The 25,094-nt window shown below is 40.9% G+C and overlaps 2 protein-coding genes across 2 annotated transcripts; one reads left to right on the forward strand and one right to left on the reverse strand.

Annotated features, from left to right (window-relative positions):
* Positions 1–204: 204 nt before the first annotated feature.
* lhpp (phospholysine phosphohistidine inorganic pyrophosphate phosphatase) lies at positions 205–11,340 on the reverse strand. Its single transcript, XM_077625788.1, has 7 exons — positions 11,118–11,340; positions 10,827–11,014; positions 10,167–10,320; positions 10,006–10,069; positions 9,803–9,895; positions 9,549–9,640; positions 205–1,001 (listed from the first exon to the last, which is right to left on the reverse strand). The coding sequence occupies exons 1-7, from the start codon at positions 11,309–11,311 to the stop codon at positions 902–904; spliced, it is 885 nt and encodes a 294-aa protein (XP_077481914.1). The 5' UTR covers positions 11,312–11,340; the 3' UTR covers positions 205–901.
* Positions 11,341–11,462: 122 nt separating this feature from the next.
* LOC144092732 (ornithine aminotransferase, mitochondrial-like) lies at positions 11,463–17,087 on the forward strand. Its single transcript, XM_077625792.1, has 10 exons — positions 11,463–11,629; positions 12,807–13,027; positions 13,483–13,707; positions 13,775–13,870; positions 14,389–14,516; positions 14,586–14,708; positions 14,781–14,909; positions 14,977–15,090; positions 15,683–15,827; positions 15,886–17,087. The coding sequence occupies exons 2-10, from the start codon at positions 12,823–12,825 to the stop codon at positions 16,044–16,046; spliced, it is 1,326 nt and encodes a 441-aa protein (XP_077481918.1). The 5' UTR covers positions 11,463–11,629; positions 12,807–12,822; the 3' UTR covers positions 16,047–17,087.
* Positions 17,088–25,094: the final 8,007 nt, after the last annotated feature.

Here is a 25,094-nt window from a genome sequence, read left to right on the forward strand (position 1 = left end):
AATGTAACAAAAAGGCGAAGTGGCCTCCGAGAGAAGCGCGACCGCGACGCCAATGATTCAGAGATGCTTTCAAAGATTCCAGGGGTGATTGGTAACGCTCCGGTTCCGTTAATCGTCTTGGCAGAGGGCCGCTGTCCCCTTTCCAGACGCAGGAAAACATGAAATCCAGGTAGGAGACCAAGGAAAAGTCGCAGAGACACTTGCCACGGATCACAGATGGCTTTAATGACTATAACGCTCCAAAATATCCAGTATTGAGAAAACATCTATTTGAAACAATACGGTCTTGGTTTGCATGAACTCAAGAGCGCTAACCTCAAGCCTGCCAAACACAGTGTTGAACTCTAACCAGGAAAAGGCGGATACCGCAGAGTGAACATTCTCAACTCCCAATACTTCTGTCCATAAGTCCAAAACATTGAGTTAGTTCCTCTTTCAGGTCTCTAGAAGCCAATCTGTATATGACTGTTAAATTACTGTCTTTATCTCTGCTGCACTAAACCAGTCAAACACTAGCGTCATTTTAGGTAGTGGTGCTGATTTACGAGGTTTGACAACTGTCAGACAATAAAATGCACTCTAGTTCCCATAGGAATCATGGACAGACATACCGAAAAAGAGTACGTAGTAGACTGATTTTTGTGTAATTAATGTGGCTGCATTATAAACGATTCTAAGAATGTAACAAATAGCAGGCGGCAATTTCGTTGCGATGTTCATACTAAACTGTGACCTACCTTTTGATTCGAATTTGATTCAGATACACTAAATGACCACTAGTTGCCTCAATCCAGTCATATATTTACTGATATACGGTAGAAGATATGAACTTGTTTTCTAATTGATTTTTTGGGATTAAAAGCCCCATACTATAACTTGGCCTGATCAGCCTCGTATCACCTTAGGATTTTCTTCTGTGGTTGAGGATGAGGTCCACAGCCTGGGCCAGGTTGTCAGCCGTCCCATTGGCTGTCACGGTTGGGTGCTTCTGATCGCTGGGCCTGAGGAGGAGTCAAACAAGAACGGTTGATAACAGGCTGTCTACCAAAAATATTCCGGTGCTAAATACTTCTATAGAGATCATAGGAGTTCATGTCAACAAGGTATGCACTACTTTCAAGTTGACTTGTGTAGGTTGCCTGCAGGTAAGTGCATGTTTTGGGTTTGTTATTTATCTCCCTTAAATGCAAATTCCCTGCAGGGGAGTCTGAAGCAAAATCAAGGATGAATACTATAGCTACAAAAAGCGATGAGTTACACAATTTTTAAACCCAAGACCCCAGAAAATGTGTCCACACGTTGTAACAATATGCCTCTGCATTTGTAAAATAGTGGCTCAATTTCTTTTTCCATACAATGAGACTTTTGTTACTCTAGCCCCATAAAACTTGCAAAGCCTGGTGGTAGATGAAGCCCACCAGCCACTTACCATGTTGTATGAAAAAATATATTTAAAAAGTTATTGGAGTTTTGAAATGATGACATCATATATGATGTATTTATTAACAATAGTTAAATTTTGAGTCCTCCAAAAAGGCACATTCTTGAAATACAGTTTTAAAAAATACAATGTGATTTCAGTGCAATGGCAGAGAGCTGGGACAAATTACATATAAACTCTAACCTATCATAATTACACTTCTAACCATATCATCAGGCAGTATACTTTTATACTTTCTTTTGTAGCACTGTTTTAGTCTGGTAGTGCAAAAAAGAACTCCCTTGTGTTTTTTTTTCATCATCCTACATGTGAAAAAACCACAGAAGTTAAAAAAAAATCTACTTGACAAGAGTAACCAGAAACTCCCCGGGACAAGACACGAGGCACTGGAGGCGGCCATGTTTGGGCTGAGTGCCAAGCGATGGATGGAAGATAAGGCGACATAATCAGCTGGTGGGGGAAACGTGATCTCCCACACCCCTGCTACCACCCAGTTATCCTAAAAAACACCAGAGACGCAACCCTCATTCATCTGCATGAGTGCCCCCAGACTCATTGATGAAGAGGGGGGCCTATAGATCCACCATCCTCATCCTCCATCTTGGAACGAGCCACATGTCAGATCTCCAGATGGGCTCTGAGCCCCCCCACTTACCAAAGGGCCCCTTATCCACCCACCGTGCCGAGTGTGTGGCACACACACTGCCATTAATCCTGCCCTTCGAGAGTTTGCCCAGGCACCGTGGCAAATATTTGTCCACTGCCATAATAGAGGCCTGGCGCGGGGCTTTGCGAGGAGTTGAATAGTGAATAGCGGGAGAAGCTCTGCCATGTGTTTGCGTACGTCTGTCAGCCGTCGGGCTTTGGATTACGTGAGTTGAGCCACTAATGGTGGCGGTGTTGTGTCTCCCCTCGCGGCCTCGACGACGGATTGATTTGGGGAACATTGCAGACACACAGCAGGAAAAAAAAAGTACGCGAATACTTTTTTGTGTTGATTACGACAATAAGGTCGACAGAAACATTAACGGTCAAGGGGAAAATTCTGGCAAATAGCGGTTGGGCTGTGGCAACAATCCACTGTATTCTTTTGGAGAATCACACACAATGACATTTTCAACAGTCTTTTTATCTCGATGTATGTGTTCTGTATGAGAGAATCGTCTTTTTTTTTTAGATACTAATGTTTTTATACCCACAGCTATAAAATTTACTTTTCATGTTGGTATCTTTTATGAAGCAGGCCTACTGTACATTTAAGAATCAACGAACTTCTGACATGTGATCTGTGTCCTATATGCAACAACAATGTTCATTTTATGTATTTTTGGTTTTTTTTTTACAACAAAATAAACCCAACCGAAGTGCATCCCATGGAAGGTTTAAAAATCACTATTCATACATTTTCCCACTTTTTTTTACTTCTTTGCTCCGTGAATAATGGAGAAGAGAGTGGCTCGATGCCTGCATCCAAAATTCAGACACAAAGCAGCTTGTGTTACCCGATGAGGTAATGCGTCCTTCAGGTCTACGCAACACGGAAGGGCCTAGACGCACGTGACATTTCGAGATAGGCCCTGGCGTCGGGGTGACACCTCGGTAACTTTCACACGGCCACGAGGTCATTTCACTAAAGGCGGTTCGCAAACATAAATGACTCACGCTTACAATTTTGGTAAATGATTGATGAAATCCACGAAAGACTGCTGGACGGATGGATGTAACTGGTCCTAGTCCTATTTTGTCAGTTCAGTTCTTAGTTTTTGCCAAAGAAATCATCATAAAAATGAAATAAAAAAATAAAAAATTAAAGAATCCTTAAAAGTGCAATCTTGTGAGACTTCAGCTCTGCCCAATGCATTAAACTAATGTAATTCTTGCAAAATCCATCATCCTTTTGGATGACACGTGTACAAAAACAGATTCCAATTGAATATGTGTCAAACTTTCAACAGCATGTACTCATAAGGGAATGAGTTTCATGGCATCATGTTCACTACTACATGAGATGACTGTGTGTCTTAGGTGACACTTGGCTCCATTAAACAGGACTGACATGAACTGAAAGCAGATACAAATGAGTCACAATGGCGGGGGCTGTGTGAAATCACACCATAGTGGCACTGTCATATTATGTTCCAGTTAATGTTTGGAGGAGACGTGTCAACTGTCAACCGCAAATGTGACCTTCAGCTAAATGTCAGCGATGGAGAAAATGGGTGAATATTCCACGAATTGCCAAGGTGTAAACTCTCACAAACTTAACCTTTTGCTCGGCAGACGCTTTTCTGAGCATGCAGCGATAAAGCAGATAAGACCCGCAACAAGGCAGGTATGGAACCCAAGTCAAGCGTGTACAAAACTCTGAGTGACCTTCTTTTGGTCTAAGAGTGGTACTCAGAGTATGCAGCAATACTATGCCGTTCTGACCTGTGTGCGGTCGTTTGGTCGCCGGTCTTTCGGTCGCCGGACTTTTGGTCGCGGTCTTTTGGTCGCCCGGACCCAAACAAGAGGCGACCAAAAGACCGAAGACCAAAGGACCAGCGACAAACGCATCAATAAAAGCCAACAATGGCCCTGAGCAGTTTCACTGAGCGGCCATGTGAGTGTATAAGAGTTTGTATGTACATGAGTTGTCCTCTTAGGAAGGGACATCAGTCAGGGTCTTAACAAGTTCTCCAACAAAACACAATAAAAGTACGGGAAATTTGGAGCTTTTCTTTAGCCTAATAATTAATAGGGCATTAAGTATGACTAAATAATAATTTGCAGTTTGTATTTAGGGAATTTGAGCAACTATTTAAATGGTAATTATCAATAACCTTCCGGGCGACCAAAAGACCGGCGACCAAACGACCGAGTACCGTTCTGACCACAGTCTTTCCATCACAAAGATCCAAACCCGTAACAAAATCTGTCATTTTCAGATCCTGCCCAGGTCAAGGCTTAGTGCAGACAAATATATGCGCACAAATAAATTTTACACATTCATAAAAGAAGCACTTATAGTCGTTTCTAAGCGGTATTCAAGTAATCAAGCCCGTGGAAGAGAACAGGCTGATGCATGTAGTATAGCACATGCAACCAGATACTTTAAAGCCTTGAATGTTTTTCAAATCTCAGCATAGCCTTATTGCCGTCTGCGTGAGAGGCGCAACAAGTGTAAATAACGTCGGCCTTCACCTGGCACCGCTGACGGGGAATCCCGTTTATAAGCTATGTGGCAGCGACGCTGAAAAGGAAAAGAGTCAGCGCCTGCCAGTACTGCTTGGAAAAACACTCAAGTGAGTTTGTTGTGGAGAAGTGAACGATTTTATAACACATCAATGAGGGCACGATTGGCAAGAACACAACCTTTCTCACCCTCAAGAAACTGAGTCATGCCCCGTAAAGACATCACAGGCATGAGATAACCTTTATGCTCAGCCAAGCCCTGTGGGTAACTTTTATTCAGCCTTTTTGATACTTCCAGTGGCATTTAAACCTGTTTCAGAGGTAGTTTGTCATGATTGGGCGGAAGACAGAAGTAAGTTTCCAGCTAACTCTAATTTTGTCCACTTCTCTAGAGTAGTATTTGCAGGAAACCAGAAATCACTGAGACTAGGTCAAGATCAAGAATTTCCAGAGCTAAAAACAGAACAGAGTGAGCTGCAGGCCTTAAAAATGCACACTTGAACTAAAACCTGTCTTGAATGTATAACAGTATTGACTAAAACCTGCTCTTCAACCAGCAGAACCAAGCTGCAGACCCAATTTCAGGCCCCTCAAATATCAGAAATTTTGGTTCACAGACTTATTCTGAAGAATACTTTGCATAGCATGTCATGTTTCTAAACCAAACCCCAAGGGAAAGGGAAATGTAGCTGGTCTGTGACATCAGAGGTAGCAGCCTAAAGAACAAAAACAACAAAAACTAGATCTGGCCAATCCTGAATATGTGGTATAGAAAAGACAGAACTGGCTTTCTACTTTAACCGTCTTTCTGTCCACACTCGTGACAGAATGCAGCTGCAGGCTCCTGACTGAAGAGAGGAGAGCGGGGCGTTATGGCAACAGAATGTGACAGATGCTTAATCTATGGCCTTCACACACTTAGATGAATTTCTAGCCACCGTCGACCGGAGTACAAATGTTTGCAGGGTAACATTAAGCTGTTGTGTAACTAGTTAGGGACACAAGATCTCTTTCTTCACAACCACTTTTTTCATGCTGTATTTTGTCGAAAGTCACCTGAGAGCAACACAGGAACGAGGTCGCCTGAACTCTTGAGTTTTTTTCCCCCCCCCAATACAAACATCACAAGCTGAACAAACAAGAAAAAGAGATAACAAAAGTTTACTTCCTATCTTAGCTAATTTAATCCATTTAGGGAAGTATTCTTCAACTATCGCTACAGTTTGAGGCCAGATAGTGGTTCACATAAAGAAATATGTTAAGGGCCGGAATGCAGTAGAAACACCCAAGAATTACTGATGAGTGATAGAAATGTCAGAAATGCAATACCTCGCTCCCCTGAAGGCAGGACTTTATCTCCTTCATCCACTCTTTTTAATAAAGTTTGCCACCTCGTACTTACTCAAAACCAAGCTTTAAGTAGGAATTAGGATCTGATGCCCATCTAAACATCCTGGCCAGGTTTTTTAGACCTCATTCTGCATCCAGATCCTGAAGTCATGAACCTCTTGTCCCATGTCTCTATCTTATAGCCTCAGATTTTGTTTGCTTAGTGACACAAATTAGGCTAAATACAATAGGGAAGAAACTACACAATACCCCAATAGCAAAAAGAAAAGATCGAAGGATTTCTATTTTATGAATTAATGATATGATAGTCAACCATCCGATAGTCTGGGCATTGCTTTGATGCTTCAGGACCTGGACGACTTGCTGTGAGTGATAGAACCCTGCATACTACTCTTTACCAGGAATCGTAAAGAACAATGTTCAGCCATCAGTTTGTAACCACAAGCTGAAGAACTCTTGGGTTCTATAGTAGGTCTAGTGATCCAAAAGGCATGAGTGGTTTAAGTAATGAATTACTCAAATTGGTTAGTAAATTTGAATTATTCATTGTCACGATAAACCAATATGTTTACAATATCTGGACCATTTCGCAAACAATGGATTAACGCAGGGGTGTCAGACTCGGGTTGGTTTGCGAGCCGCATTAACGTCAACTCGATTTCATGTGGGCCGGCCGGACCATTTTAGATATAATATTTAGATTTTTTTAAATAAATGGATTAAAAGAACTGGATTATAAGCCCTGAATATTTAGTTTTTTGAAACAATGTTTATTTTAGCTTTTTTTTAAATATATTTTTAGATTTTACAAAATTTTTGAACTAGAAAAACACAGAAAAAAATGATTAAAAAATTACAATGATTGATTTAAAATGGGGAAAATCAGGAAATTTAATATACATCTATACTCTACATTTTAATTTGATCCTAAAACAGAAAGTCGGCACTCATGATTTACTTTCCCGGGCCACACAAAATGATGCGGCGGGCCAGATTTGGCCCCCGGACCGCCACTTTGACACGTGGATTAACGTAATATGTTGCGATAGGAATCTAGGCAGTAAGATGAAGCAAAAAGGCGAGTTGCGACGGTGCAGATGAAATATCCAACTTAAAACATAGGACGCAAATGTTAACAAGAGAAATACCGGTTAGGGGATGGGAGGAGCAAAGCAGCGTTGGTAGGTCAACCAGCTTGATGCGGCAATCATTCCTGAATTGATTGTGTTTATGTTACGCTCATAGCTGCCAATTCCAATCCGTGGGGAATGGAGTGGAACAACATGGATTAGTCTATGAGTTAATTAAAATCACTGTACGGCAGCGGAGCGAATACAGCCATTTTACATGACACATAACATACAGTAAGAATACTTCACATTATGTTCGCTACTCTTCAGGCCGATTGATAACATGAATGTTTTTTTAAACCGTGCAGATAATTGAGCTTCACACTTGAGGCTAGTGATACTTGATAGCGTATTTCCCACGCCGACATAAACGAAAGCGGAGTTACAATTGATGGAGGTCAAAGTGAAGATAAGACGCAGATGTAAACTTGTGCTTGGATTTGTGATGCTTAGCGACTCAAACTTTCGCTTCCTGTTAAGTTGTTCCCAGAGTCAGGATCTCGCCGGACCTGCTCGGAAACGCCGTTTTCAGCTCGCACGTGCACTCAAGCGTGCATTTCTGATTTACACTGTAAACCTTTTTTCAAGGGGGCCATGTGAAAATGTTTTCCGTGCGCCCTCATGTCTCGGCCCTTTGGTGGGTTTCTGCTTACTTGCAGCGATCGCTTGTCTAGGTGTACCTAATAACGTGGCAAGCCAGTAATAAGTGCCTTATGGGAGAACGCATTATGAATGAATGGCATCATGTCACACCCACAGAGCTTGTGAATCACAACTGAATCCGTCTGAGGCGCTTAATGACCCCTTTGGAGGTTGTAATTCCTGGCACTGTTCAAATTCAATACATTTCCATCCCTTTTTTTCCCATATGTGTTGTACGTTAGAAAAAAAGCAACGTTGTGTCGAAAAAAGCCGAGGCGTAGTCTCAACAGGCCTCATTGGCGTTAACCGTCATAAGACTAGTAAACCGCAGGAATAATAAAACTAATGGTCATGTGAGGGAAAAAAAGGTGCAGCCTAGTACATACACTACATGTGAAACTGATTAGAGCCTCCATTTTAAGCCATGTGGCTGTACTGTTTTTTTCTTCCTTTTCCTCCCCAGCTTTGTCAAACACAATCAAGTCAATTTAAGAAACACATGAACAGAGGTCTTCCGGAACAAATCCTGCACACTCGACAAGATAATCCTATCAGGTGTGTAGTATTGCTAAATTCAATGTGGCCACTGTTTGAAAAAGATGAAACTTATAGAGTTTAAAAGGGTAACTGCAGTGTGGATGATTTGGATTGGAGGTCTATTGGTGTTAATTTAATCCTTTTGTAAAGTTGTTAGCCAAATGCTCATTTTTTTTAGCCTCTTTTTATTAAAAATCTTATATTAGATATTTTCCTTCAACAAAAAAGAAAAAAATATTTATAATAGAATATTTGTTTACTTTTCTCAGTGCATATTTTTTTGGTTTCAATGCACACTTTCAGCAAAAATCTAAGGCCCTTAGTAATATACATAACAATGATGTGATTTATTTAGGCCGATTATGAGACTCATGGGGGATTAATTGACCATGGAAATAATTGTTAGTGGAAGCCCCCAAGTTAAGACTGAGTGCTGAACCCAAACAGTTACAATAAAAAAACAGTCTCTGATTTATCGTATTTCCCAGTTTGGGCTTGCCTGGCCTATTTGAAGCAATGCCTTTTTTCCCTCTGAGCCTGATGGAAAGCAGAGGTCTGCTCAGCATCTGCTCGATGTAAAAGCAGCTGTGTTTTCCCACATGTGACTAGCAGTTTATAGTGTATTGGGCCTCCACCAAACAAAGCTAGAAGATGGAGATCTTGTGCAGGGCAATCTTTGGAATTGCAGTAAAGCCATGTCATAAAATACCATTTTTGTTCCTTTTTATAATAATCCTAACTTGAAAGTCAACTCAATAGCACCACGTATATCAAAAAGGTGTCCTAACATGAGGGGAACCCAGGATTTTAATCCTTGCAATATTGCTTGCACAGCTCCGTTTTCCCCCATGAGCCACAAAAGCACTTTCCCCCCCCCGAATAATCAACTGCACGTCTGTAATTACACCGTCGCCGAGGCACCCGAGCCGCTTCGTCTCATAAATTTGTCAACCGCGTAAAGATCCACTTATGTGTAGAGCTTTTTTTGGAGGTGGCCCAATAAAATGTACTAATCTGAAGCCTTAAAAAGAAGTGGGATGCAAATCAGTGAGCAGGAAACTGGTGTCGGGGCGCCCTCTTTTGACAAGTAACTGCAAGTATTTCGACTAAATGGGGTTTTATACAGCACTTACACCATAAACTTATTGTCTTTTGAATCAGGAGAATTGTCCAATCCCAATCAGTTAAACAGTTTAAAGAAGCCGTTTAAAACTAATAGTCCTAACATTGTTCTTTATTCCGGTAGTATTGTGTGCATTTTTAAATTCACTGACCTGTATTTTCCTGTTTTTACTTGCACGCCTTTCATTCCGCATTGTTGGGCTCCACCCACGTCATTTACCAGATCATCACCAATCATCAACACCTAACAGGGGAGAAAAAAATGATTTAAAAAAAAAAAAGAAAAAAAAGTATAGGCATACCAGCATGTGCAAGAAAAAAAATAGCAGTGAAATTTTAGTAGGACATTTTTGGGGGGATGAAATAAAGTTTTTAAATGATGGTGTCAATTTAGCATAGCTACTACCTCATGTGGCTGAAGCGCCATGTCATTGAGGACGCTCTGGAAGAATGTAGCGGACGGTTTCCCGATGACCTCGGCTTCCACGTCGCAGGCGTACTGGAGGAAAGATGATGAAACATTTTTTGTGTTATTTGTAGAGTGGTGCAATGAATACGTAAATAAAAACAAAAGTGCCTCATGATAATTTAGTGCGTTGGGCGCAATACCTCTAGGGCTTTCATGTAAACTCCCACATCCAGCTTGAGGCCATCAGTCTCCTTGTAGTACCTCCTGCAGAGTAAAAACAGCGAGTCTGTGACATTTCTACACATTGTCAACTTATCATACTTCTCTACAGTCTACAAAAAGGAGATCACTTCATTGTTACCCTTTTCCGAGCGAGAACAGGACGGGTTTCTCCAAGCCGATCAGGACCCTGAATGCCTCATTCAGATTGTCGTAGGAGAAGTTGTCGGCCGCGTCGCCAATCACCACGCAATTGGGGTCTTTTGTGTCCACACCTTCAAACTCAGGCAGAAGTGCTGTTAGGAGTGAAAACAGAAGCAGCATTTGTTTATACATGCATTGACTCACTGAATACTGTACAATATATGTCTTAAAAAAGACTGCACATTTTGATCAGTAATGGCAACCCCTCCAGCAATAACTTGAAAACACGGGCACATCTTGGGAGTTACAAAAGAATGTAGAATTGTTGAATAGATTTCTTTCTTCCTCTCCTGGGTTTGCAAAGGTTTTGAATCCACTTTTTTTTATTCTCTATCTGTATTACACTCAAATCTTCTTACCCTCTCTTTATGTATAACGTATCAAAATTCCAGTAAGACACTTAAAAAATACATAAATGGGTCTCTAAATTCAAGTTGAGTGGCTGAAGTGGAAAACTCTTGACGACGTTTAGTACAACTGTGTAGCAACTTTAAGAACACAAGTTCACCAAATTCTTGACTAGTGTACGCTACTGTATACAGTAGTAGTGTAGTCACTACGTATACTAGTAGTAGCACAGAATAAAAGCGAGCAGTACCGTCATAGACCAGCAGATGGGGCCGCAGTCCTCTTTCCCGCAAGACAGCGACTGCTGCAGGTGCTGGAGAGAAGACCTCGTTGACATTTATGTCAAATCCCAATCTTTGGAGTTTGGCAACAAAGTTCTCTCTCGCAGTCTGAGTCTCATTTGTGCAAAATCTTAGCTTCAAGTCGGAAGCCTTCAGCCTTCACGAACAAATAAAACCCAGGGGAGGCTAGGTCACTTGAACTGAGCGTGCAGCTCCCTTTAAATCAAAACAAACATTCTTGATCGGCGTTCAACACTCACTTCCTCACGGCTTCGACTGAGCCGGGAATTGCCACTCCGTCGCCTTCCCCGCTGTCATACAAAACTCCACACATGTCCAAAATGATGCCTTTTAAACTGGTCGCACAGCTCGGGAAATCTGTGTCGGCCATGACGTGACGCAAGCGGTTGCACATGCGCAATGACTGTCGGACAATCAAGTCCGTCCGTTCCATTTCAATCTTTTGCACGTGTTTTTTCGGGAAAATGATTTTTTAAACAACTGGTTTTTAATTATAGACTATATTTGTGAAGTTTTATCAATTGAAAAAATAAAATTTAGCCTGTGTCTGGGTCTTGCAATCAAGCCGATTATTGCAACATGAGGGCGTGTCTTGTGACGTAACGTTCCCTCTGTTTGGCACGCGTCCACCTCATCCATATAACGTGCGGGCTCCGAAGCATCAAACAGCGAATAAAAGCACACCCTGCGGACAATCTGACACCGTACACCATTTTAAAACAATCTTGAAGGACGTTCCGCTGCTGTTCTGGTATTTATTTCCCTCCTTTCATGTCTTTGTGCTCTTAACTCGTTTCCGCTGTATTTGACAGCTAAGCTTTGAACGCACCACAGCTAATAGGCTACAGAAGGCGCAGTACAGTAAACGAAATGGACGCGGTGGTTTAGATAGGAATTTACATGACAATCACCTGATTGGCAACTAAGTCTTTTTTTAAGATCCAACCTATGACGTAAATGCATGTGTGGGTGATTTGGAGGCAGCTCCCTTACAACCTATCATCTTTCAGGGGGACGTTAAACGGAACAGCAATGCCAAAAGTGTTAGTAGGTGTGACTAAATTCCGACCGCTGAATGGCTACCTAAAGGGGTCACAGGACAAGTTACATTGATACGTGCGTATTTAGTGACAACCTTATCGATGACGTCACCAGACGCCCTTGGTATAATCGCCACTTGGATATTTCTCCATCAAATGTGCGCTGTCATCCGAATTTGTAGTTGAGAAACTCACTTCAAAATCGAGGTGAGTAAAGCCACTTATGAAATACAGATGGATAATTTTAGTGTATGTATTTTTATGTGCCTGCCATATTTGGATCAAAGTGGTAGACAGACACATTTTATTTTTATTTTGCCAGGGCCATTACATAAGATGCTAATTTTAATGAATTTAATCAATTCCAAATGCTATCTAATAGATGTGCATTGTATCTTGTTAATTGACAACTTTTTTTTGATTCTATGCATGCAACTTGTTATAAAACTGACATTTACTCATGGATTAATACATATTTTGAACATTAAAAAAGTTATAAAGTCAAAATTCGTGATCATGAAACTTTAGTCCATACAAACTGAAGTTTTAACCTTATAAAATGGTGTTACTTTGCCTTACTTGAACTCTTAGGAGCTTACTAATAACCTTTGATGTTACACAACAGTTGCCCAGGGGGACAAAATCTCTAACTTTGGCAAAAGAATACCGCCGCGATAGCAATTTCGACAGTCGTGGTCTTTTGTTTACTTCATGAAAGAAAATCATTGTTCAACTGACTGCATGGACACGCTATTGTTTAAAGTCAGGAATTACTTTTTTTGGCTTCAATAGCTACAGAGAGCTTTTGAGATCAGCCTTTTTTCACAATCGGACTAGTTTACAGAACAACAAACTGACTGCTAACTTTGTCTGCTCTTGTGCCTTTAGATCCAATCATACAAAGATGAAGTCAATGATTTTCCAGCTCACTCGGAGCCTGAGGAGCGCGACCCCCCTCGGCGCCATTCGCGGCGTCCATTCGGTGGCGCGTCCCGCCCCCACTCGCAGGGCGGAACAACCGCTTTCCTCCGAGGAGATCTATGCCCGTGAGGAAAAGTATGGTGCGCACAACTATCACCCCTTGCCCGTGGCACTGGAGAGAGGAGAGGGTAAGCTAACACAACGACAACGATGTTAAAATGTTTCCAGACCAGCCAAGTGAACGTTCGTGTCCACGTTGGCCTGCAAAACAACACTAAAACCAATTGAAACCATTTTCAAGCAAGCTTATTGGACAGAAAGCCAAAAATACAAACTGGAACAATACTGTCAAATATGCCGATGCCACCATAGTTTACAAAATCTCCCCCCCAAAAGCTCCTCCAAAAAAAAATCCATCACATCAACAAGGGCTGGCTCTACAGGTGACTGTGTAGTTCCCTTCAAAAAGAGTGCATTCATCCAAAACACCTTCTCTGTCTGCATATAACTGGAACTCAATACCAATCAACATACATGAACTCCTGTCCCTGAAACTCTTCGCATATCATCTTAAAGAATATAAATATTTTCATTAATGTATGCTGTCCCCTATTAAATAAATCAAACTCAAAAATTCCTACAGGAATCTACGTGTGGGACGTTGAAGGCAGCCGCTACTACGACTTCCTGAGCGCCTACAGCGCTGTCAATCAGGGCCATTGCCACCCCAAGATCGTGGCAGCCCTCACCGCCCAAGCGTCCAAGCTGACGCTGACCTCCCGAGCCTTCTACAACGACATGCTGGGCGCTTACGCGGAGTTCGTCACCACCTTATTTGGCTACGACAAGGTCTTGCCCATGAACACCGGTAAGCGAAAATGAGAGCGTGAGCTTTAGGAGCATCTAAAAGGATACTGACGGCAGTCTCGTCCAAGGTGTGGAAGGCGGAGAGACGGCGTGCAAGTTGGCTCGGAAGTGGGCTTACAACGTGAAGGGGGTACCGAAGAATAAAGCCAAGATCATCTTTGCTGGTGAGTCAAACTTGCTGTAGCCAATAGAAAACAGTTGGTAAAAAGATTTAGCATTTTACGCAAAAAAAAGTATCATTAAAGTATCTCGACAACTAAAAATAGATAATTACCTACTCGGACTTGTGAGTTGGTTTAATGTTGGAGTATAATAGAATAAGAATGAACATGTTGACGCTGGAATTTTCTGTTATGCCTAGCCTAGTTATTAATCATTGGTTGACTGCATTTCTTATTGGTTAATTCTTTCTCTGGTAGTGTGTATGTATGTTCACCCACCTCATAAGTAGTTATTTTTATTATTAACTGTTGACTGGGAGAAATTTAGGTGATTGCTGAGAAAGGTGTCAGCGTATATGTACGCTTACTAATACAAAATACTTTAAATAATTATCAGCATTAAATCAGTACACTTGCGTATGTTATTAAACAAACTGTAATAAGGCATATTCATACGCAGGCTGCCATTGATCAATATTGAGATTGAGTAACAAACGTTGTTGTATGTCATTTTGTACCAGATGGCAACTTCTGGGGCCGCACCATGGCAGCCATATCCAGCTCGACGGATCCCAGCAGCTACGAAGGCTTTGGCCCCTTCATGCCCGGCTTTGAGCTGGTCCCGTTTAACGACATTCCAGCACTTGAGGTCTGCTTTTCGACTCTATCGCCAACAAAAACCGAATAATTAATGTTTTGCCTGGCACATCTATTTCAGAAAGCCCTCCAGGATCCGCACGTGGCAGCTTTCATGGTGGAGCCCATCCAGGGCGAGGCTGGCGTGGTGGTGCCTGATAACGGCTACCTAACTCAAATCAGAGAGTTGTGTACGCGCCACAACGTGAGTACGCGCTTAAGTCACGATGCCCGTCGAGCTACTTCGTATATGGATTGTGCGCAAAATTGTATTCAGGTGTTGTGGATTGCTGACGAGGTGCAAACGGGTCTAGCAAGGACTGGGCGACGTCTGGCGGTGGACCACGAGGAAGCACGCCCAGATATTGTCGTCTTGGGAAAAGCGCTCTCAGGAGGAGTTTACCCCGTATGCTCTCATGAAAACCAAATTTGTTTTTGGCTTTTGCAATGTGTAACTGTCACATGTATGTCAGGTGTCTGCCGTGTTGTGCGACAATGAAGTCATGTTGACTATTAAGCCGGGGGAGCATGGGTCCACCTATGGAGGGAACCCCATCGCTTGTCAGGTGGCCATCGCTGCTCTTCAGGTGGGTGTAAAAGTGTACTGTACGTTAACCTTTTGTATTTGATCTGAACTTATTAGCTGGCATTGACAAATTATGGTTATAAAAATGTCAACGTTGGAATTCAATGATTGTAATCTGGATGTCAAATGAAGGTCTAATGATTACTTTTATTTATTTTGTTCAATTTACCATTAGACTATTCGTAAAATTTTGAAATTTAATTGAACAGCGCTTTGTGAATTACATGTAAAAAGCCAAGTGGGGTGAAAAAAAAACCTTACTGCATTTTATAAGTAGGGATTGATTTTTTTTTTTTTTTTCCATAATACTACTATTAAAAGTTTTGTTTCTATTAACATCAGCTGTGATATACTGGGCATATGACTTAACATTCAAATTTAATTAGTTTTCCGAGGCCAAATTAGCTGCTCAATTTGTCAAATCTTACACCAATTTAAAATGTGTTGCAATTTTGTTTTAATAAGGGAAAGAGCTTTTCATATAAAGAAAATGTCAAACCGAATTTACAGTGAAAATCACTGACACACAGTATTGTGTGTACGGCGTCATTAATAAGCTTAGCAGCTCTGCCTAAAAACGATGCCCCTTACAGGTAATGGAGGAAGAGAAGCTGGCAGAAAACGCCGAACGCATGGGCCAACTTTTGCGCTCGGAGCTGAGGAAATTGCCCGCCGACATTGTGATGACAGTGCGGGGCAAGGGCCTGCTCAACGCCATCGTCATCAAAGAAACCAAAGGTTTGGCACAATCCGCCCACTTTTGTTCCAAATGCCCATGGATTTTTTCTCCATTTAGACTACGACGCGTGGAAGGTGTGCCTGCGCTTGCGCGACAACGGTCTGCTGGCCAAACCCACCCACGGCGACATCATCCGCCTGGCGCCACCCCTTACCATCAATGAGTCTCAGCTAAGAGAGTGTGTCGACATTATCAACAAAACCATCTTGTCCTTTTAAAAAGTATTCCGCTCTATGATTTTGGTTGAAACGGGCTGCTTTCTATTCAATTGGGACTTTTACGCAGGCATTCTTTTTGTATATAGTTGATTAGATGTTGGGGGTGGGACATTAAGAAGCATCCTATACGGTCACAATTCTTGACTTTGTGAATATTTCGATTCGTAAGGATTTGATATTAATTGATATGCTTTTTTTCCATTTGGTAAAAATGTCAAAGCTTGACGCAAGTTATGTCAAGTTTACTTAAATAGCCAACGTATGAAAAGTAAAGGAAATCTGAGCATTATTGACATTGATTATGATTTATGCTGCTCTGTAATGTACCTTAGATGCCACTTGATGGTGATAACAGACCACTTTGAGTTAAAAGTGGATCAACAGAAGCACTTTTTTCCCCTGCAGAAAGCACTTAAAATGTGATGCTACTTGGATGAAAAGGTTAGCTTGCAAATTTTCCCACTTTGTCACTAATAAAGTTATCCACAAACAATGGGAACAAATGTGTTTATAGTAGACAGAAATAGAGCTGATTTTGGAATTAATCTGTAAACTATTACAATCCAACTACTAACATCAGAAATGTTCCCCTCACATCAAAGATTTGACTACATGTCACTGAACAATATTTTGCAAGAAGTGCACTTATAGAATGGACTACCCGATGGTGCAGTGGTTACTCAGCCTGATTTTAGTGTCTGGGTTCGATTCCTACTCGGTAGTGGTGTGATTGCGAGCGTGAGTGGTTTTCTGTTTTACTATGGCCTGCGATTGGCTAGCAAACAATTCAGGGTCTCCCCCGCTGTCCCCCCATTGGTTAGCTGGGATAGGCTCCAGCACCCACCGTGATGTTGAATGAACGGGCACAAAAAGATAAATATGAATGTCAAATGTTACCACTTTTATTTAGTTGGCAAATTGTAACTGCCGTTTCTGTCCTTCTAATGGAAGTACTGATGTTCCAGCATATTGTCTTGTCAAAGACTAGTTTTTGTTACATGAAAGGAAATCTGAAATTCTTGTAATAAAGTATTGCAGCCATTTGTGGTGTGAATTCCATTGTCATTGCTTAAAGACGATTATGAGTTGGTGCTGTAACCTCCAATACAAATGCTGCTCTATTCTGTGCGACCTAACTTTAACATAACAGGTGCATTCAAAACCAGGAAAACATTATTTCACTATTACATAAATGTCCTGTCCATGGTAAATTATTCAAAGAAATGTCTCATGCTGCCTTTTCTTAAAAACATTCCTCGAAACAACTCATGTTGACATTCTCACAAAATCTACACAGCGGTCAAAATGTTTACGTACTTCCTAAAATGACATTTCACAATTAACCATCAATATTATTAATTCTTATAATTAATCATTGTTAATCAATTAACGCATCACCTGCCATTGACATCGACATGACTCAATAGTACCAACTTTCCAAGTTGAAATGGATTTGATATCTACAACTATCAATGGAAGTAAAAGAGCTGAGGCCAACAAGCAATAAAACAACCCAAAAGACCAAAGATAAACATTTACTATATTTAAGCTTATATTGATGAAACTGAAAAAAAATCTAATTAAAAAATAAAATTGTTTCAACAGGTCATGTTGACAACAGAGGCGCTGTTTCAGTGACTAGCTGCATCTAGTTTTAAAGTTGAAAAGTACAATGGAGGCTCAATTTAAGCTTCTGTAGGCCATATTCAATATTTTCAATATTTGCTGAGGGCTGGAGTTTGGACACGCATCTAGTGTTTTTTTTTTGAGAAATTTTACAATAGTATACGTATAACTAGTTGATTCTGTAATATATATGTACTTGTCTTTTTGGGATGGGAGGCTTGTAGAGGACAAAAGCGTGCAGTGTCTTCAATCAGACAGCACAGGACACCTCATTATTCTGCATGGCAGCGAGCCGAGCGAGGCCTCCGAGTTTGCTTGTGAAATATGAGAGGAATCCGAGGTTGGCAGCAGCGACCGGGCTTTTATCGCCAGGTGACACAAACAACGCGAGCGAGGCCCCGCCGAAGCCCCATCTCAGCGAATGAGCTCCGGTTTTGGCAGCACGCTGACAGGTTGGGCAACACCGAGATGCGACGCTTCGACAGTCGCTGACCAGCCTAAAGATACTTTATGAGTCGTGCGAAAGCGCCGGGACTAATCTTTCTTCTTCAGAGCGTTCGCCATTTTGAATTGTAACCTACTTTATCCATAACATACAACATTTTAACACTTGAATGATGTCTCAAATATTTTGTGCGCTTAAGTTTAAGAGGCTCATCCACCATGAAGCCCCTTGCTCCCGTCAGCGATTACTCCACCTACTCTCCCGATTAACGATGACTACTTCCTGACAAAATAGCGAAATGGGAAGATGCCGCTGCTCAAAATGTCATAAATAAAAAGCTTTTAAGATGCGGGATCAAATTAAACGAGCTCTACATCTCCGAAATGCCAACTTGGGAATTATGAGCCATACACCATTTTACCCCGCCACTGATAAATCATACTAATGTAGCTCCTGCGATACATTTACGACATCCAACTGCGGTGATAAATGACACAACATCCTTAAATAGATTCGCGTACGGACCATTTTTCCCAGTCGAGTTGCTGCTGGGGAATATCCCCACTTGATACGGATGAGGCCCAGCGTGGCCATTAAAAGGTCATGTCCACTCCCAGGAGTTTTTGATACATATTTCCATTAGGACATTGAACGGTATGGCCATTTTTTTAAAATAAGAAAATAAGATAGAGGAAGAATCTGAAAAAAACGTTGAGATATTGCCATATTTTTCTTTTGGAATATCCTAAAATCATTAGATCATGTAAACTAACTGCTAATACATTAACATGCATTTATTCACTCGTAATGTGAAATTATTTTCTCAAGTATGCCTATTTAAAATACTTATCTACTCTAATAAAATTGAGTTTCCGTGCCATTTCCTATTGAATTTAGCCTCCCTCATTGCTAGCAATAACATTGTACTATGATTTCTGATTCTGGAGGTTTTGTAAGACTACATTGGTGACAGTTAAAATATTGATACCTAAAATATTGATCATGGTTACATTTAAAAAAAAACTATTTTGATATTATTTCTGGCAAATTTAGATTTTGAAAACTAGAGTTTTATAAAACATGCAATGTTTTGTCAGAAATTGTTTTATACCAAAATTTCCGATTCCTAACGTTTCAATGTTCTCTTCAGTGATGACAAGTACTTAGAACTTTAAAGATATGACATGTTTTCCTTTGAAAACTTGCATAAACTGTATTTTCCAACCAATGGACATTTTTGCATTGTTTCCTATTTAAATTTGTACTACAGGTAATTTTAGCATTGCTTAAAAAAATGGGCAGAGGGGTGCATTTCAAATTGAGAGGTTATAGATTCAGCTTATTGCCAACATTGCTCAAATTCCAAACCCCTTTACTTTCCTTATTCTGAATTTTTTTATATGATTAAATATCATAGAAGAAAATAAACAGTAGCGGTCATTGTGGATGTCCTAGGAGAGGTTGGACAAACGAGCCGGGCTTTGGGCTCACTGCCATAGAAGCTCTCAAGTGTCATAATGGATAAATCCTCATCATCGCTATTGACTTTCGGGCTGTTAGTACGCCAGCCTTTCTATAACCTCGTATTGTGGACATTATGGTGGGCCAAAGTTTGCAGCTGGATTTTTAAATTAGACAAATGGCTTGGTTCATTTGTGTAATGAGTAAACCTCATCAAGTCACAATGGCTTTAGTTTCAGCAAAGGATGAAGAATTATTCTGGGAATACCATTTGTTTACACGTGTTGCTCCACCGTGATCATTTAAATACCACTTTGTTTAAATATTTACTCATTTGGTGCCAGAGATCCACTTCAAATGGAGAAGGAAAATAAAGCTAATGGAAAGTGAAGCAGGGTCTCAAAACATAGCATTGCAAGTGCAGTCAACCGGAAGATCAGCGGTTTCAAGTTAAGATGCACTCTAACCTTTTGTCTCGCCGAAAAAGACAGCTGGAACGAAGGAAAGCGGTGAGGGTATTCAGATATTACGTTAAAATAAAGGTTGTTATTTTTGGGGGGATGTCACAAGCTGAAGAAAAAACAGGTATTTCAGACATTCTAAATTTTGTATGATTGAAAGGTATTTTTCACTGTAAATTACGATCAATTTATTTATTTTGCTTTTTATTAGTCTCGCTTAAATTATGCAGAAATGACCTGTTTGGATTAAGAAGTTTTTATTTTAATGTAATAGGTACGTGACGACAGTTAAAAGTCAAAAGTCGAATTTTTCAGGTGACTTCTGACTAGTTATCACTTGCCACCATGTTATTGGCATGGCTTAAACTACGCCCATGTGAACGATTTGGATTCCAAATATTTTATCAACTTTACCAAAAAAAGAGATTTTTACAAACCAAGTCGTTCTGCACCATTTTTTACAGATTTTGCATGACTTCTATGTTATCTTTTGAACAACTAATCTACAAATTGAACTGAATCTAGCCAATTTCAAAAATGTCGGTCAAACTAAGAATTTTGACAACTGTCAAATTTTCACCCCCAAAATTTCACTCGGTGACAATTCAAATGGATCCGCCGTTTATTTTCATCCCCGGAAACCAACAAGTTAATTTCACTGGGCTCTCTTCCTAATATCGTATTCTCACCCTCTCCCATTGAAAACGGTGAGACGTCACCTCCATTAGCCTCCTCGTGACTTCCTCTCTACATCAGCTGCTTCTATTTATTCTTTTTTTTTTCTTCTTCCTCCACTGATCCTAATAACTCCTTCTACTCCTCCAGGTGCATCTGTATGCATGGAAGATTCCGGCGACGCGGCGGGTTCACCGACACCGCGGAACCCGCCGCCTGCTTGAGTAATAAGCAGTGAGCGATGAGAGGAGACGGGAGGCTGTAGGACGACACGGTGGTGAACCGCCTCGCTACTACCATTGGTGAGTGAGAGAGGCTGTGTGATGTTTTAAAATCAGGCTTATTCACCCAAGCGTGGCGAGCAGCTGGACTTGGTTGGTATTAGTATGCCCTCGGTGTCCACGTCTCCACAGAAGCTACCGGCAAATAGAAGGCCAGACTGCATTTTGGCACCGAATGATCATGTTTCAGTGTGATTGAGGGCGTCGTCAATGGCGGCCAATGAAATGAGTTTGTCTGTGACTTCGGAATTTACTGGTAAGCAGCGAAAAAGGAGAAAAGATGGGAAACACGTCTCTGGCACTGAAGGCGTGGTTTTCAAGAAATCTGTTTTAGGTTTCGCAAAGTTACGTATAAAATGGTTGACGTTGAAAAATAAATCGGTGGAAATAGTAAAAAGGAATTTTGCGTCATCAAGAATTAACGAAAGCTAATCGAAGGTGTGGGGGTTGTCAAAAAGAACATTTTTTGGATGTGGATCAGCACCGTGAGGAAAATTGATTTCGGAAAAATGCCAACGAAAAAGAATAGTTTTTACTTGGAGGCAAAAAAATGAAATGGTGCCAATACATAAAAAGAAAAATCACCAAAATTCTGTTCGGATTTGCCACATTTCATTCTATTATGTCTACCTGTTAATAACCAAATTAGAGTTGCTGCCATCCAATATTTTTTTAACAATTTAATTCCATCCTAACCATTTTGTGTCCCCTTGTGTGCCTGATTTAAATTTGTGAGAAAATGAAAATTCATGCACTATTCATCCACATTATTCCAGATTGCACAAGCCACTTTAAACATTGCGACGCTACCACTTTTTTGTTGTCAAGTCAACAAAAAAACTGCTGAGGGTAACACAAAAAGAAATGTTTTTTAGCCATGTCATTTTGATAACAGCATTTAATCCTCTCCCAATACACTATATACACTCGCTGCAATATTAAAAGCAGATTTATAGTTTCAATAGTTCCATTTGAATAAAAGCCCACTGTTTTTTTTCCTTTTTTTGTCGCTACAAGGGTCACTTTTGGTAATGGCTGTGTTTTAAGGCGTGGCCATATGTGCTTAAAGTAAGCAAATCCAACACAACAGTAGAGAGGTTGCTTGTTATTGCCCAAAACCAACATGGCGGTTTAGGGATGTTTTGATAGTGCCCAGAACTTTAAGAAAGAGAATTTTAAAAGTCTTATGGGAACACTCAAAATAGAAAAGGCTACTACAAATGGAATGAATAACCCAGAATCCCAAGGCATATTCGAACGTTGGTTTCAACTTTAGAAATGAATAGATGGAAGAAGAAAGGAAATTATATGACGTGATAAGAAAATCCACGAGTGGATTCATGAAAACTAAACACAAAAAAATACACTGGAGGGAAAAAAGGGTAAATGAGAGGTTTCCAGCTGCTAATGAATTTATGGCGCTACAGCAGAAAACTTCCATGCATGTGTTCTATATTTAAAGTTTCACAAAAAATAATGCGGTTTTACAAGAAAAAAATGTCAGTTTTACGTTGTTTTCATTTCCCCTGCACTTGTGCCACCATTTCCAGAAACACGCTTTGCTGAGTAAACGAACTGGGACAAGAGTTATGGGCCTGTCAAAAAGTTCATCTACGAGAATAAGGAGGCTCATGTCCACGGCGAGGATTTCCCAAAGAGCAGACGAGGAAAGTGAGAAGATTGGAGCAGCTGTTGCGGCAGGTGAGCGAAAGGAATGTCGTCAGAAGGGAAATTACGTGCTGAGATCACATCCTGCGCTAACACTAGGCGCTATTCATTGCGATGCAGGTACCGGTCGGGAAGAACCCACGGGAAGCATTTGTTTGCATGGGTTTGAACCCAGCGCCCTTGTGAGCGATTCTCTGGGTACCTTGCTATGCAATACAATGCCTCGATAACAATGATTACCCAACTTGTCAAAGTGGACTGGACGCCGAGAGCTGCCATGGGCTGCCAATGAGTTAACAAACCACCGTTTTGACATATTGTCCCACCCGAAGTCGATATTCAGGTTGAGTTCCAATTTCCAAGTAAAGACTGCAAGTCATTACCGCAGCCAGTCGGCACTTTTCCAGATTCAACAGTGCAACACTTGGCCAAAGAATTCCACGTTGAAAAATATGGGCATTTTATGATAGGGCCTAATTCCCATATTGGAAACATTGATCTGGACCGATCAATGAAAGCGCTTCGTATGCTGTCGAGATCCAAATCACACATCCACGTGAGTTTGAGGAGATAATAGGCATCGTTAACGGAGGCCTCTGTGTGACTTCAAAAAGGGCCCAAGGTAGTCATCTGCACACAGCTGATAAAGGCACTTTCATCTCATTAATATTCATGAGGAGGCATTACTAATTGTGGCTAATCCCATGGGTGTTTAGTCCTCTTTTTCCCCCCATTTTCTTCTTATGTTCTATTTCTGTTCATGTTTGCTGATTGTGAATAAAGTCTTACGCCTTCTCAATTGGAACTTGTTTGGACGGGGAAAAAATATCAATGTCATTTTCTGGAGGAGGGGGAGACGGAGCTTACAATGCTGCGAGGCACAAAAACAATCATCCAAAAAGGGGCTGGAGGTCTTTTTTCCCTGACCACCTGCCTGCAAATACTGCACCGATGCTGTTATGTTGTTGAGTGGAGGACGTGGAGAGGTAATGTGTTCCAGTGATTGAAATGATGACATTTATGGCACATTCATTTTTAGGGAAGGAGGCGGCAACAGTGAGGACAAAAGTAGCCAATTGGGAAAAATTGGTGGCTTGAGAAAAAATGAAACAACGGCAAGCAACATAGCAAAAAGCACCTGTATGAAATTACGTACTTTAAATGGCCAAAAATAAGGAGTAGTTACCCATTTGCATAGGAAATGTATTACCGTATTTTCACGACTATAAGGCACACTTAAAAGTCTTAAATTTTCTCCAAAATAGACAGGGCGCCTTATAATCCAGTGTGCTTTATATATGGAAAAAAAGTTAAAATGTGTCATTCATTGAGGGTGCGCCTTATAGTCGTGAAAATACGGTATTTTTTAAAATGCCTGTTCACTCATTTTCCCAGCAGCTTAATCTCAGGAGGGTTGCAGACCCTATCCTAGCTACAATAGGCAGTAGGTTTTCAACCAATCACAGGGCACAAACATCCATTCACAATCAAAGTTTTTCCCTCGACTTATCCAAAATTACAATATACACTCACTATTAGTTAAATTGACACCTCCATAAAACACTCAACACCAGAACACAACAGACCAAATTCCAGATGAAAATGTACATTTTCTGAACATACCTAGTATTTATGTTCACGCACACATCCATTACTCCAAATAAGTATTCAATCCCCAAACGTTTGTTCGATTTACAGCACAGGTGATGAGATTTAAATGTGGAATTTTAACATCGCTATGCTACAGTATGTCAAGTATGCAATGCATTCAACATGAAAAGACTGTAACAAGCAGAGTTGCCTGTACATCCCAAATGCCCCGAAACCCCCCAACCTCCCCCATGAGACGTTTGCTTTTCCACTCGACTCGTCTGCACCTCAGTGACGAGCAACACTAGCGGCTCTCTCTTTTTTTTTTAAATCTGAAATTCCTGACTAACAAATTGCTGACAGTTACATTCCGCTTGGATGGACGCTTCCTATTTTTATAGTGAGGCCTTAAAATAGCTCGGCGGGTGACCCCTTCCATGCAAGCATGGGGGGTGGGAGAGAGAGGGTTCCCTCTACTGGGAGTGGAACACTGCTCTTATTGTACGGCTGTGGAACATGACCTTCATTTGCTATGGAAACGCATGTCAAAGCGCTCAAGCAGAACTACTTTATGAACTCATTGGCAGCCATTGATGGGGAAACGTATGTAATGCGGTTTTGAAAATCCCTCATAAAGTGTATCATAGGTTGTTGTTTTTTCCCCCTCTCTTTTTAATATAAGTTGAAATCCTCCTCGCAAGGATTCATAAAGCCAGATGATGAAGTAAAGGTAAAAATCTATACTGTGAGAGAAACTGCCAGACCCCCTGAGGAGGCAGCCTGCTTATTGCAATAAGTAAACGCAATATTAATGCAAGTTGACGCTTATTTGAAAAGCATC

Source organism: Stigmatopora argus, chromosome 18 (genome assembly GCF_051989625.1).
Source record: "Stigmatopora argus isolate UIUO_Sarg chromosome 18, RoL_Sarg_1.0, whole genome shotgun sequence".
Classification (NCBI taxonomy): domain Eukaryota; kingdom Metazoa; phylum Chordata; class Actinopteri; order Syngnathiformes; family Syngnathidae; genus Stigmatopora; species Stigmatopora argus.